At 44.1% G+C, this 13,148-nt stretch overlaps 1 protein-coding gene across 4 annotated transcripts in view; it reads left to right on the top strand.

Annotated features, from left to right (window-relative positions):
• Window positions 1-13,148, top strand: part of ADAM19 (ADAM metallopeptidase domain 19) — a 90,927-nt gene that overhangs the window by 7,119 nt on the left and 70,660 nt on the right. For all 4 annotated transcript variants that reach the window (XM_033853513.2, XM_073802754.1, XM_033853511.2 and 1 more), the window contains exon 3: window positions 215-285. In XM_033853513.2, the coding sequence (XP_033709404.1) occupies window positions 215-285 (71 nt within the window). The remainder of the gene's footprint in view (window positions 1-214; window positions 286-13,148) is intronic.

The raw sequence follows: 13,148 nt of genomic DNA, 5'->3' as shown, positions 1-13,148 counted from the left end.
CTTTGTCTTTGAGGAGAATGCAGATGGGGGAGGGGAATTGGGTCCTTCTGGGAGTGAAGATATTTCACGTTTGGGCTGGAAATGAGATTGAGCCTTTTTTGTCGATCCAGTTCCTGTGGATCCAGGTCAGAGCCCTGTGCTAGATCGTGCGCCCCTTCCTGGTAGCCTCGTCCCCTGCTTTTAGGAACTGACATTCTTTTGTTGTTGCTTTTAGCATCCACTCAAAGCTGAGCTCAGGGTGATGGCTGAGGGGCGAGAACTGATCCTGGACCTGGAGAAGAATGAGTAAGTGGACTTCTCCTTTGTCTGAAATGAAACAACCCACTTGCATGTCAGTGCCGGACGCAGGTGCCGCTGTTTTGGAAGGAAACAGTTAGCGAAGTGACCCAAGCTCTCAAGCTAGGGTTCCTTTGTGGGGAGCATCTTACAGAGCCAGCATTTCCACAGTCTCTTGACTTGCTGTGAAATTAGTGGACTGTTTAACGTCTTCCTTGAATTTCCTCAGGCTGTATTTCTGGGGCCTCTTAGAATTCACTGCACGTGAGTGTGTGTGAGTGTGTGTATGTGGGAGACATGAAGGGAGGGATGGGCTGGAGGACTTTGGCAGCTGTCTTACTAGCTCCAGCACAGCGCACAGCAGGAAGTGAAGGAGATTAGAGGAAAACAGCAGAAAGGAGAGAGGCAAGGTGGAGTGTTCTGGGATTTGATGCTCACACCCTGGCTGCTCTGTCCATTCTGGGTCAGCTGCATCTGAGCTCCTGCCAATAAGGGCATATGGTCAGCAGTCTCCTGGCTTCATCGGGCTGGTTCCTCCATCTTCCTAACCTCACTCCTCTTGGGTGGCTGCCTGGCTCAGAAATATTTCCACATGGATTTGCCATCAAGTGCAGCTGTATCTTGATTCACGTTATCGAGCAGGTGAATAGACATAAGGCACGGCTGTGTCTTTTGCCCATTCTTTGGCCATTCCCAATCTGCTTTGGCCACTGGAGAGCTCTCCTTACTTGGCCTGGGTCCTCTGAGGGCTTCTGATATTTCCCCACCAACAGTCCCACTTACATTCTGCCGCACAGACCTTGCAGATAAGGCTGCGTGGCTCTCAGAACTGCCTGTCTCCTCTTGGCAGCCTCCGGAGTCCCTTGGAAGCAGATGAGTAATCACACGCATCCCTGCCAAGAAGGCGATGGATAGGGACCTTCCCATATCCAGGAGGATGGGAATGACTGCTAAGCTTGGGTGGAAAGCAAGAATATAAGTTATTCCAAATTTGGGCTTTTTGGACACTCTCAGAGGAGGATGAGTGGTGTCGGAAGTGCAGTAAAAGTATGACTTAAGCAGCCTGTGCAGTAACGGGCTTCATCCGAGTCTTTCCTCTGCCTCCAGAATGTGGTGGCCTTCGGGAAGCCAGAAAGATGGGCATCTCAATCATTTTTGCTACTTTCCTCCTACGTTACTCCTGGAGTAAAACCAGCCCAAGAATGTGTTCCTTTTGTCCCATTTCCCTGGAATAGACCCAGCTGGCTGTGTCTGCAGAGGGTGCAGGCCCAGAAATCTGCCTGGGATTTCTCCTTGCATTGTCTTCCTTTGGTCTTGCAGGAAAGGCCCCCAGAGGGTCTGTTTTTAGTCTCTCTCAGGGGCCTTCTTCAGTTTCTCATGGCCCTAACCCTCTAGCTCTAGTCTGTTGTTCCCTATTGCCACCTCCGTCTAATCTGTCCTATTCTGCCACCAGCTGGGGCATTTGACCCCTCAGCTTCCTCTGGGCTGCCTACGTGATGGGGTTAGTGTCATGGGCAAATTCTTTGGAGTTGGACTGGCCAAGCAGGGATCCCAGGACTCATCTTTCCTTCGTATTTTGGACTCTTTGCAAGAGGTCATAGGAAGTTAGAGCGTGAAGATGCCATAGAAAACACTGAGTGCAGCAGTCTTATGCATGGAAGCAGAAACTTCAACTCAGGGAAGGATAGGCACTTGTCTAAGGCCACACAGCAAGTAAATGAGAGAGGTGAAATGAGGATCATTTGTGTTCTTGGATTTGGAGTCACAGAAACCCAGTTTCAACTTACTAGCCGAGTAACCTGGGGCATATTGCTGCGTCTTGTAGAATCTCAGTGTCCCCACTTATAAAATGAGACTAGTAACACCAGCCTCATATGGGTGGTTGTGAGGGCTGAGTACAGTGATGTACGCAAAGTGCTTACAGAGAACACAGTAAATAGTTGACTACTATTGTGATGTTTTACCGTCCCACACTGAGGTTCCAGAGGAGAGCCCGGAGATGGGGTTCTGTTGTCTGTTGCCTGGAGCTCTTTTGTTTCCCAGTGATCAGCAGTGGCCTGGATGTGATTCCTGGCGTCCTTGAATTGGCAGCAGGCAGGAGACTTGACAAAAGTGGAAGCAGCAGAGCCAAGCAATATGACCTCACCAGGTATCCCTGGGGATGGCTTCCTGCTATTTTCGTCTAAATTGGGCTTTTTGTTTTTGAACATGTGTTAGCAAGCGGAACTCCAACTGCACATGACTTCCTAGTGTGTTTACTTCCCAAAAGCCCTCTCATTCATGGTGCGTGCAAGTCTGGATTCAAAACAGCTTGGGGGTGGTGGTGCTGCTTTTCTGATTTTTCACATTTTATCAAAATTATAAAGTTTTTATAATCCCGTGATATTTGAGGGGGAAACTAGGCCCTGTGCTAAGTGATCCTCAGGCTCTGGTTCTCAGCTTCCTCAGTTGGTTCATTTATCTTTTCCCTCTTGGATGCATCTGTAGCATTCCAGGCACCAGTGCAGGTACTGCAGATATAGTTGTGAATAAAACAGTTCTGCCTTCCTGGATCTTATATTTCAGTGAGGGGAACAATAAATACACAAGTGAATGTGTAGTATGTCCAGTGACAACTGCTGTGGCAGAAACAAAAGGAACATAAGGGCTCTGGAGAGCAGGGGTTCAGGAGGGAGGTGCTGGGAACGGTGGCCAGAGCAGGCCTTGGTGTTGAATTGATATTTGAGTCCAGACCTGAAGGAGGCGAGGAAGTGAGCTACGTGGACAGCGGGGAGATGACAGTTCCAAGGAGCAAGAACAGCTGGGTTCAAAGGTCCTAATAGGTTATGAGGGTTTCCATTCCCTCCCCTTGCCCCCACGTACGTCTCCTCATATATTGGATTCTCAGGCCTCCTAGGAGCTGTGGACAAGGGCTTCTGGGACTCTGAGGGGAGGGAGAGGACATTTCTAATTTCTTTTTCATCATCCTGAAGTGTCTGGCCTTCTCTCGTCTAATCAAAGCCCATGTGCTAATGCATGGCCCAAAATAGCAGTGAGCAGGCCTCTAATGGAATTCACACATGGAGAGATAGCCAAGCATAGTGAGGATGGAGGAACATGGGGGTTAGGCCAGGAGAGAGGGGCACAGCAAATGGGCCTTCAGCTCAGGCAGCAGACACCCCAAGGTGCCTTAGTTCCATAGCACAGCAGCTGGCAGCCTTCTTCTGCTGTGAAGCAACTCCGGATAAACGGATGACATTCCCGTGGGGGACACACACTCTTTTCTCTGTTGAGTGCAGGTGGAATAGAGTGACATCGTAGGGCTAACCTCAATGCGGCTTTCATGTTGGAGGGTCCTGGTTCAGATCCTGACTCGCCACTTACTAACTGTACGTCCTCTTCAAGCCTCAGTTTCCCTATCTGGGGTATAATAAGAGTCCCACACCGTAGAGCCGCTGGGAGGATGAAATGAGATGGTGCCCGTCAGGGGGTCAGCACAGTGCCTGGTTTGTACTCCGTACCCAGTAAATGGCAGCCACTAGTTTTTTCTAGCTTGTGTTTTTTTAAATTGCAAAAGCAGTACGTGCTCATTGTAAAACATGTAGCAATACCAGAATATAATGAGTGAAAGAATGAAAGTCTCCCACCCACAAGGAGAGTCCCCTGTGAACAGTTGGTGAGCCTGCCATGGACCTTTTCTCTGCGTGTGAGAGCACGCACGTAGATACTCATCGGCACAATCACACAGAAGCACACCAGGCTGCTGTTTTTGTGCTGAGGGAGGAGCAGAAATGAGATTATACTCTACATGTTGCTCCACACGTGTTTTTGTAGACTCACCTGTATGTGATGAAGGTAGTACTCTGCTCTGATATGTTCCCTAGTCTTACATTTACTCACACCTATCCATCATTTGCCACTGTTGGTACATAGCTGTCGTTAGGAGAACCTGACTTGTGATTAGGGCTGTGTGGTACAGTGGAGAGAGTACTGAGCTCAGAGACAGACAATGTGGAATTGGTCAACAAGCCAGTTGGCCCTCCTGGGCCTCAACTTTCTCATCTGTCGAATGAGGGTTTTGTCCCAGTTGGGTTCTAACAGCCTTTCCTGTGCTACCTATTGAAAGGATACCACATAAGTGGAAAATGGAAAAGAGGTCCCTGCCTCAGGGCATTTATTCTCCAGTTCTGTAGACATTCCTGGAAATAGGGGACAGTGGAATAAAGGCAAATACCCCCAAAACCACAGACCTTGAAGTTGGGGATGAACTGATAGCTCAGGACCCACCGTTTAGGCAACATAAGCACGAGAAGGGAAATTACAGGGAAGAAATTATAGGCTGCTATTTCCACAACCCACAATTTTGAGGTATAAATCCATAATATTTTTTTCTCCACGTAATTTCCCCCAGGCTCTGAGGACTGCCTCATCAATCCAGAAACCCTATTGGACAACAGTTTGTTTGCTGAAATCAAATGGAATCTTCCTTAGCTGTAGGCATCTGGGGAGTTGGTCGCCTCCAGGGAGATGTAGGCCCTGGCTCTCTCCCTTCTCCACTTTCTCCCAAGAGGAGGGCACACTGAACTGTTGAACCTGCTTGCAGGATGCTCACTGGCTCAATTACTACATTACAAGATCACCTTCAAAAGCAAATGAGCAGCTCAGCCAGTGGGCGCTGTGCCCAGAGGATCTCTGGCCATCTATATACTTCTCTCTGCTAGTCTCTGAAGCACATTCTGCAACTCTCATCTCTTCAGTAGACTTCCTTCCTTGAGTCCAAATGATGCCAGATTTAGGTTTTGGCTTGGGAAAAGGAGAGATGTCCTTTGGTCTCACCCCATTCATTGTGCTCCAGCTCAGCGAAAGAGAAATCCTGTTTGTATAAGGCTAGCTAATAAGAATGGATATTTGTTTTCTTTTGTGTGCATATCTACCTCCAGACCTCATGGGGAATAGTAATGGTCAAGGCAGAATTTAGGCATTTGGAGGTTTACTGATGATTGTACCTACCACTACTTCCGACTTTCATCTCACTTCATATCTCTAACTTCTTACCAGTCCCTCAGAGATATCTTAGGGGTGGAGACTGCTTTTGTTGTCTTGGAAATCAAGCAACAAAATTAATTGTCCTGGAAAATTAACATTCACTGCTAATGGAGTGATCTAGCTCCTGGGCTTTTTCCCCTTCATCCCTATTTGAGTTGTATAATACTGGAGGACCCAAGAAGGGGAGAAATAGGCAGAAGAGGAGTGTTTTCAGCAGTAGATGGGGTAGGTTACCACCGCTTGCTGCCGCACCTCTCTTCCAAGGAGGCCTGGTGGAAATGCGTAGCTGATCTGGAGCAAAACTCTGCATATCACCCAGGCTGTGGAGTTCTCCCCGGCTTCCTCCTGGGTGAGGAATAGATTTTAACATCTTATCTAGGATAAAGGACAGCTCTCTTAGCCCCTCTCTTGTCAGGAGCTTCATTTGTCGTTGGCAGAATTCAATTTCCTGGATCAAAGAGAAGCTTAAGAAAGGCTTAGACATATCCCAGCGCTCTTGGTGAACCATGCTTCACTGAAGTGCATTTAAATGAGTCACAGACATATGGATTACATTTCACTTAAAATACACATGGCTTAAGAAATTAGAGGATATCGTTCTTTAACCAAGTATTTGGCAGAGCTAAAGTATTTAGAATGTTTTCTCCAAACTCTGCACACAGCTGGGCTCCCCATTCCCCGCAGCCGATGTTGTATAACCCGAGGAGACCGGTGCCGAGGAAACGGTTGGATGGATGGGTGGGGACATGAGAATTTGAAGAGAGCTCCCTGTGAGTGTCTGAAATTTTCTTCAAACATTTTTTTGAAGTATCAGGAACTGGAATTAACCCTGCTGCGTTGACTCTGAGGCAGCGAATGCCTAGGTGGATTTAAATTCTAAGTGCTGGGCTAGGCACCTTGCCCCAGAGAGACCTCATGGTCCTGTTTGAAATGCAGTTTCCAATTGTAGCTTTGTAGGTGGAGATTGATTTCGGTTATAATTCCCATATTGTCCAGAACCCCTGGAGTTGCAGACCAAATGGATTGCCAGCCAATCTGATGTGATTTTGTACAAGCCAAACTCTTAACCGCACCCCTGCATAAGCAGAGTCTCCAGTATTTCTAAATCATTGGAAACATGATATTGCTTTCTTAGGGTAGACTGTGTAAAGTCAGTCTCAGTAACTAGAAGTGGTGATCTGAAGGGATGCAGCTGTACAGTAGCCGGAAGAGAGTATGAAGTAGCATCCACAATTGAAATAACCTAGATGTGTTGCCTCTTAAGGCTGTGAGCACATAAGCCCGAAATGCCTAATCCATAGGGTAGAACATGCTTGGGCTTTGGTGCCAGAGAGACCCAGATTCAGTTCCAGGCACTGACACTTTCTGGTTAGGTGGCCTTCGGCAAGTCACTTGCCTTCTGAATGTTGTTTATTCATTTGTGTTCACGATAACGCTCACTCCTTAGCATTTACTGAGAGCCAGGCACTGTGCAGAGGCACTTCACATGCCATCTTATTTAATCCGCATGGCAACTCTTTTTAGAAGATATTAGTATTCATATTTTATAAATGGGGAGACTCAAGTGTGAGGAATTTGAGTAATTCACTCAATGTCAGGCAGATCCAGGAGTCACACTCAGGTCTGTCTGTTTCTTACTATACTCTATGTCCTGCATAGAAAATAGAAAATAACTTCATTGTGGGATGAGGTAGGCTGAAAAATGTTCCCCACCCTCCCAGAGACCCACATTCTAATTCCTGGAACCTGAGACTATGCTGTCTTACGTGGCAGAAAAGAATCTTTGTAAGTGTGACTATATTAAGGATTTTGAGAAGGGGAGATAATTCTGGATGTTCTGGGTGGGCTGTAAATTCAATCACAAGTATATCTGTAAGAGGAAGGCAGAGGGAGATTTGCTGACAGACAGAAGAGGAGAAGGCAGTGTGACCACAGAGATGGGAGTAATGTAGCCACAAGCCGAGGAATACAGGCAGCCGCTGGAAGCTGGGAGAGGCCAGGAATGGAATCTCTTAGACTGAGTGCAGCCTTGCTAACACCTTAACTTCACTCTCTTGACCTCCAGAACCGTGAAAGAATAGCTTTCTGTTGTTTTGAGCCACCTAGTTTGTGGTAATTTGTTACACATCAGGCACAGGAAACAAATACACCAGGTTTGTGAGCCTTAGCAATAATGTATTTAAAAATATATATTTATTTATTTACTTCTTTGGTTGGGCCGGGTCTTAGTTGCAGCAGGTGGGCCCCTTAGTTTTGGCTCACCAGCTCCTTAGTTGAGGCACAGGGGCTTCTTAGATGTGGCATGTGAACTCTTAGTTGTGGCATGCATGTGGGATCTAGTTCCCTGACCAGGGATCGAACCTAGGCTCCCTGCATTGGGAGCGCGGAGTCTTAACCACTGCACCACCAGGGAAGTCCCAGCGATAATGTATTACGCTGTGCGTAGTATCACTCGTGGCATGTAAATAAGCTGGTTTTCAGTACATGCTAAGTTTCATTAATGCAGAGTCAAGAACGGATGTTTTCTAAAGTGTCTTGGTGACGCAAAGCATTGCATGTGGCCCCTGTGACTGTCTTCAAGTAAGAGTAGCAAGAGAAAAACATATTGAGACATAGCATGTGTGGTTACCGTTCATCAGCATTTCCTAAGTTCCAGCTCGTGTTGTCTGATGCACAGTCTGCCTTCAGGCGGCTTCTGGCTGAGGAATGATGGTCAGATAGGAAGAATGATATCGTCAACCGTAGTAATAGCTACAACATAGGAGATGCCTATGTAGCAGGCTCTGTTGTGCAATCTCTAATTGAATCATCCCAGCAACCCTGTGAGGTGTAGGTACCTGTGTTAGTCCTGTTTGGCAGATGGGGACCCTGAGGCATGGAGCCGTGTGACTTGTTCAAGGACATCTGGGTGGGAAGGGCACTCCAAGCCCGGGGTCTTAGCTGTGGCCTCATACTGCCTCTTGGATGCCCTGTCCTTACTTGGTATGCTCTTCTTCGATGAACACTGGTGTTACTTCTCTGTTACTCTGCCCTACTTCTTCCCTTTCCTCCTGCCTTCCCTAGGCCTAGGTTAGAATTTGGATTTCAGTGGACTGTAGTGCTGCAATCCAGGCACACAGGAGTCAGGCTGGCTCCTTGCACCTCCTGGAGGTGTAAGCTTTGGCAAGTTGCTTACCTATGCAAGTCTCAGTTTCCTCATCCACATCATGGGGCTCGTAATAGTGGCCACCTCATCAGGTGTCATGTGATATTCAGTAACACAGTTCTCTTAAAGGACACTGTGCCTGGTGCACTGTGAGAGACCAATAAATAGTTGCTATTATTTGTATTTTGCAGGATGGGAAAAACATTTAAGAATGAAGTAAGAGGGAATTCCCCTGAGCTGGTTTCCAAATGTAATTAGGAAGATGACCTTAAAACCCATTGCCCCTGGGAGGAAACTCAATTCTGCTGCCCTGCCGTGCCCAGTTTGACCTAACTGTATCTCGAGAATACAGCTGTGCAGTGTTCTCCAGGCGGCCAAACTGTACCTCTTGTCTCTGCCTGCAGAATCAGTGCCTGGGCACTCCCTTGGCAAGGTTCTGAGCTGTCTGATAAGGAGGTTGGGATTTGTTCACCAGTTCCGGCTCTATCTCCTTTCAGGGACCCGCAGCCAGGGCTGCCTGTGTAGCCAGGAAGGATGTCCATGGTTTTCTTTTGTCTCAAGCTTATTTCTCCTGGCGGCCCTTCAGCAGGAGCACAGGGTAAAATGAATGGGAGGAAGCTGTCAGCTGCCCTGTTGGCCTTAGATGGACCCTTGTCAGAGCGAAGGGAAGCTGTGTACTTGGAGGAAGTCGAGATTTGATTCTTGAGTTTGAGGAACCCTTGACCATCAGGCTGTTTACCTTAAGATAACAACGATAGCTGGCATCCAGTGAGTGAACATTTACCCTGAACATACTGTTTCATATGGATTTTTATTTTAACCCTGTATAAATTTCCATGTAAGTTTATCCAAATGGGGTTATACTATATCCTAAGTTTTATTACCTATTTTTTTTTCATTTGGAAATATAACATGGGCAATCATCAGTTATTTTTAAAAATTTACAGAAGAACTTTTGGAGTGTTTGAAACTTTGATAATAAAATTCTAGCAAAAAATTACATAAGTAATAGAGTTTTAAAATAAATGAGATCATACTTTATGTACCATTCTATAATTTGCTTTTTTATTTTATCTCTTCAATATCTTTCCACATTAGCATAATTATAGACCTATTTCATTCTTCTTAATGATGACATAGGATTCCACTGAATGGATGAACCGGAATTTAAAAATTTGCCTATTAATAGACAGTTTTCTAATTTCTTGCTATTACAAATAATGCTGCAGTAATAGGTTTATACATAATCTTTGAGTACATTTGCAAGTATTTCTGTAGGATTAATACCTAGCAATAGAGTTGCAAGGTCATATAGCATATATGTCTAAAATGTTTTAAATTTTGACAAATTGTACCTCCCATTCCACAGATTCCTTCCCAAAGGCTGTACCATTTTACGTTCATACAGCACAGTATGGGAGTATATTTTGGATACATTTCCATGTAAATTTTTGAGATCATACGGCTATATGATGGTACATTGTATGCATAATTAACTTTTAGAACTTCGTATAATGGAAAATTATCAAATGCACATAGAAGTAGAGAGAATGATATAATGAATCCCTTATACCCATCACTCAGATTCAGTAATAATCAAGATGTCATGATCAATTTAATCACCCCATATTGATGGGCATTCAAACTATTTTTTTTCTTTTCTTTTTTTTTTTTCATTTTTACAAATAGTGCTGGAGTGGACACCTTCATGTTCTTTGAGAGGTACTTCTAGAGAATCACCTCCTAGATGTGAATCACTGGGTCACAGGGAATTTACACAGAACAGGTAGATAAAGGCACTTTGCCTTTGGCTTCTCTGTAAGTTAAATCCACCACCTGTGTTGAGAGAATTTGTTTCACACACTCTCACCAATGGGTTGGTTATTGAGCTTGGGCAGAATCTTTTTTTTTTTTTTCCGAAATTTTAGATATTAATTCTATCTTTTTTTTTTTTAATTTTTAAAATTTATTTATTTATTTATTTAGACTAGGGTCTTCGTTTGGGGGTCTTCGTTTCTGTGCGAGGGCTTTCTCTAGTTGCGGCAAGTGGGGGCCACTCTTCATCACGGTGCGCGGGCCTCTCACTATCGCGGCCTCTCTTGTTGTGGAGCACAGGCTCCAGACGCGCAGGCTCAGTAGTTGTGGCTCACGGGACTAGTTGCTCTGCGGCATGTGGGATCCTCCCAGACCAGGCCCCGAACCCGTGTCCCCTGCATCGGCAGGCAGATCCTCAACCACTGCACCACCAGGGAAGCCCTTGGGCAGAATCTTTAAACCCAACTCTCCTGCTTTTTTTTTTTTTAACAGCTTTATTGAGATGTAACTTACATACCATACAGCTGATCCATTTATATAAATATGCCATTCAATGTTTTTTAGTATATTTACAGAGTTGTGCAACCATCATCATATTCTAATTTTTGAACATTTTCATCACCCCAAAAAGAAGCCATTAGCAGTGTTATGGATTGAATATGTCCCCCCCCCAAAATTCATATGTCAAAGTCCTAACCCCTTGTATTGATACCTCAGAGTGTCCTTATTTGGAGATAGTCATTGTGGATGTAGTTAGTTGGGATGAGGTCATCCTGGAGTAGGATTGCACCTAATCCAATATGACTGGTGTCCTTATAAATAGGGGAAATTTGGACACAGACACGCACAGAGGGAGAATGCCATATGAAGATTAGAGTTATGTGGCCACAAGCCAAGGAAATGCCAGAAGCTAGGAGAGAGGCCTGGAACAGATCCTTCCCTAGTACCTTCAAAGGGAGCATGGCCCTGCCAACACCTTAATCTTAAGCTTAACTTTTAGAACTGTGAGACAATAAATTCCTGTTTTTTAAACCTCTCAGTTTGTGGCACTTTGTTAAGGCAGCCTTAGCAAACTAATATGACTGGTTACCCACAACGTTCCCCCAACACCATCAGCTCTAGGCAACCATTAATCTGCTATCTGTCACTATAGATTTGCTTATTCTGGGTATTTCATATAAATGGGATTATACAATATTGGTTTTTTGTGACTGGTTTCTTTCACTGTGTAATGTTTTTGAGATTTATCCAAGTTGTATAGCATGCATCTGTACCTCATTACTTTTTATTGCTTTATAATATTCCACTGTATAGATGTACCACATTGTGTTTATCTGTTCATCAGTTGATGGATCTCCTGCCTTATAAACCAGAGCTAACTTGACTCCACTCTACAAGTTTGATTTCAGCAGATTTTTTAAAAAATTGAAATATAGTTGATTTACAGTGTTGTATTAATTACTGCTGTACAGCAAAGTGATTCAGTTATACATATATGCATTCTTTTTTTTAATATTCCTTCCCATTGTGACTTATTATAGGATATTGAATATAGTTCTCTGTGCTATACAGTAGGACCTTGTTGTTTATCCATTCTATAAAAGCTTACATCTGCTAACCCCAACCTCCCACTCCATCCCTCCCCCGACCCCCCCCTCCCCTTGGCAGCCACCAGTCTGTTCTCTATGTCTGTGATTCTGTTTCTGTTTCATAGATAGGTTCATTTGTGTTATATTTTAGATTTCACATATAAGTTATATCATATGGCAGTTGTCTTTCTCTGTCTGACTTGCTTCACTTAGTATGATAATCTCTAGGTGCACCCATGTTGCTGCAAATGGCATTATTTTGTTCTTTTTTATGGCTGAGTAGTATTCCATTGTGTGTGTGTGTGTGTGTGTGTGTGTGTGTGTGTGTGTGTATGCCACATCTTTTTTTTAATGTTATTAACATTTACTGACATATAGTTCTTTTTAAATTTTTTTTTAATTTTTTTTACAGTAGGCCCTTGTTGGCTATCTATTTTAAAAATAGCAGTGTGTACCACATCTTTATCCATTCATCTATCAGTGGACATTTAGGTTGTTTCCATGTCTTGGCTATTGTGAATAGTGCTACTATGAACATAGGGATGCATGTATCTTTCTGAATTATAGTTTTGTCTGGATATATGCCCAGGAGTGGAATTGCTGGATCATAGGATAATTCTATTTTTAGTTTTCTGAAGAACCTCCATACTGTTTTCCACAGTGGCTGCACCAACTTATATTCCTACCAACAGTGTAGGAGGGTTCCCTTTTTTCCACATTCTCTCCAGCATTTGTTATTTGTAGACTTTTTAATGATGGCCATTCTGACTGGTGTGAGGTGATACCTCCTTGTAGTTTTGATTTGCATTTCTCTAATAATTAGTGATGTTGAGCATCTTTTCATGTGCCTGTTGGCCATCTGTATGTCTTCTTAGGAGAAATGTCTGTTTAGGTCTTCTGTGCATTTTTGGATAGGGTTGTTTGTTTTTTTTGTTGTTGCGTTGTATGAGCTGTTTGTATATTTTGGAAATTAAGCCCTTGTCAGTTGCATCATTTGCAAATATTTTCTCCCATTTTGAAGGTTGTCTTTTCATTTTGTTTATGGTTTCCTTTGCTGTGCAAAAGCTTGTAAGTTTGATTAGGTCCCATTTGTTTATTTTTGCTTTTAATTTCTATTGCCTTGGGAGACTGACCTAAGGAAACATTGGTACAATTTATGTTAGAGAATGTTTTGCCTATGTTCTCTTGTAGGAGTTTATAGTGTCAGGTCTTATGTTTAAGTCTTTAAGCCATTTTGAGTTTATTATTGTGTATGGTGAGAGGGTGTGTTATAACTTCATTGGTTTACATGTGGCTGT

The sequence above is a fragment of the Tursiops truncatus genome, chromosome 3 (genome assembly GCF_011762595.2).
Source record: "Tursiops truncatus isolate mTurTru1 chromosome 3, mTurTru1.mat.Y, whole genome shotgun sequence".
Lineage (NCBI taxonomy): Eukaryota > Metazoa > Chordata > Mammalia > Artiodactyla > Delphinidae > Tursiops > Tursiops truncatus.
Note: the sequence above shows the minus strand (reverse complement) of the source record. Positions and strands in the feature narration are given on the sequence as shown.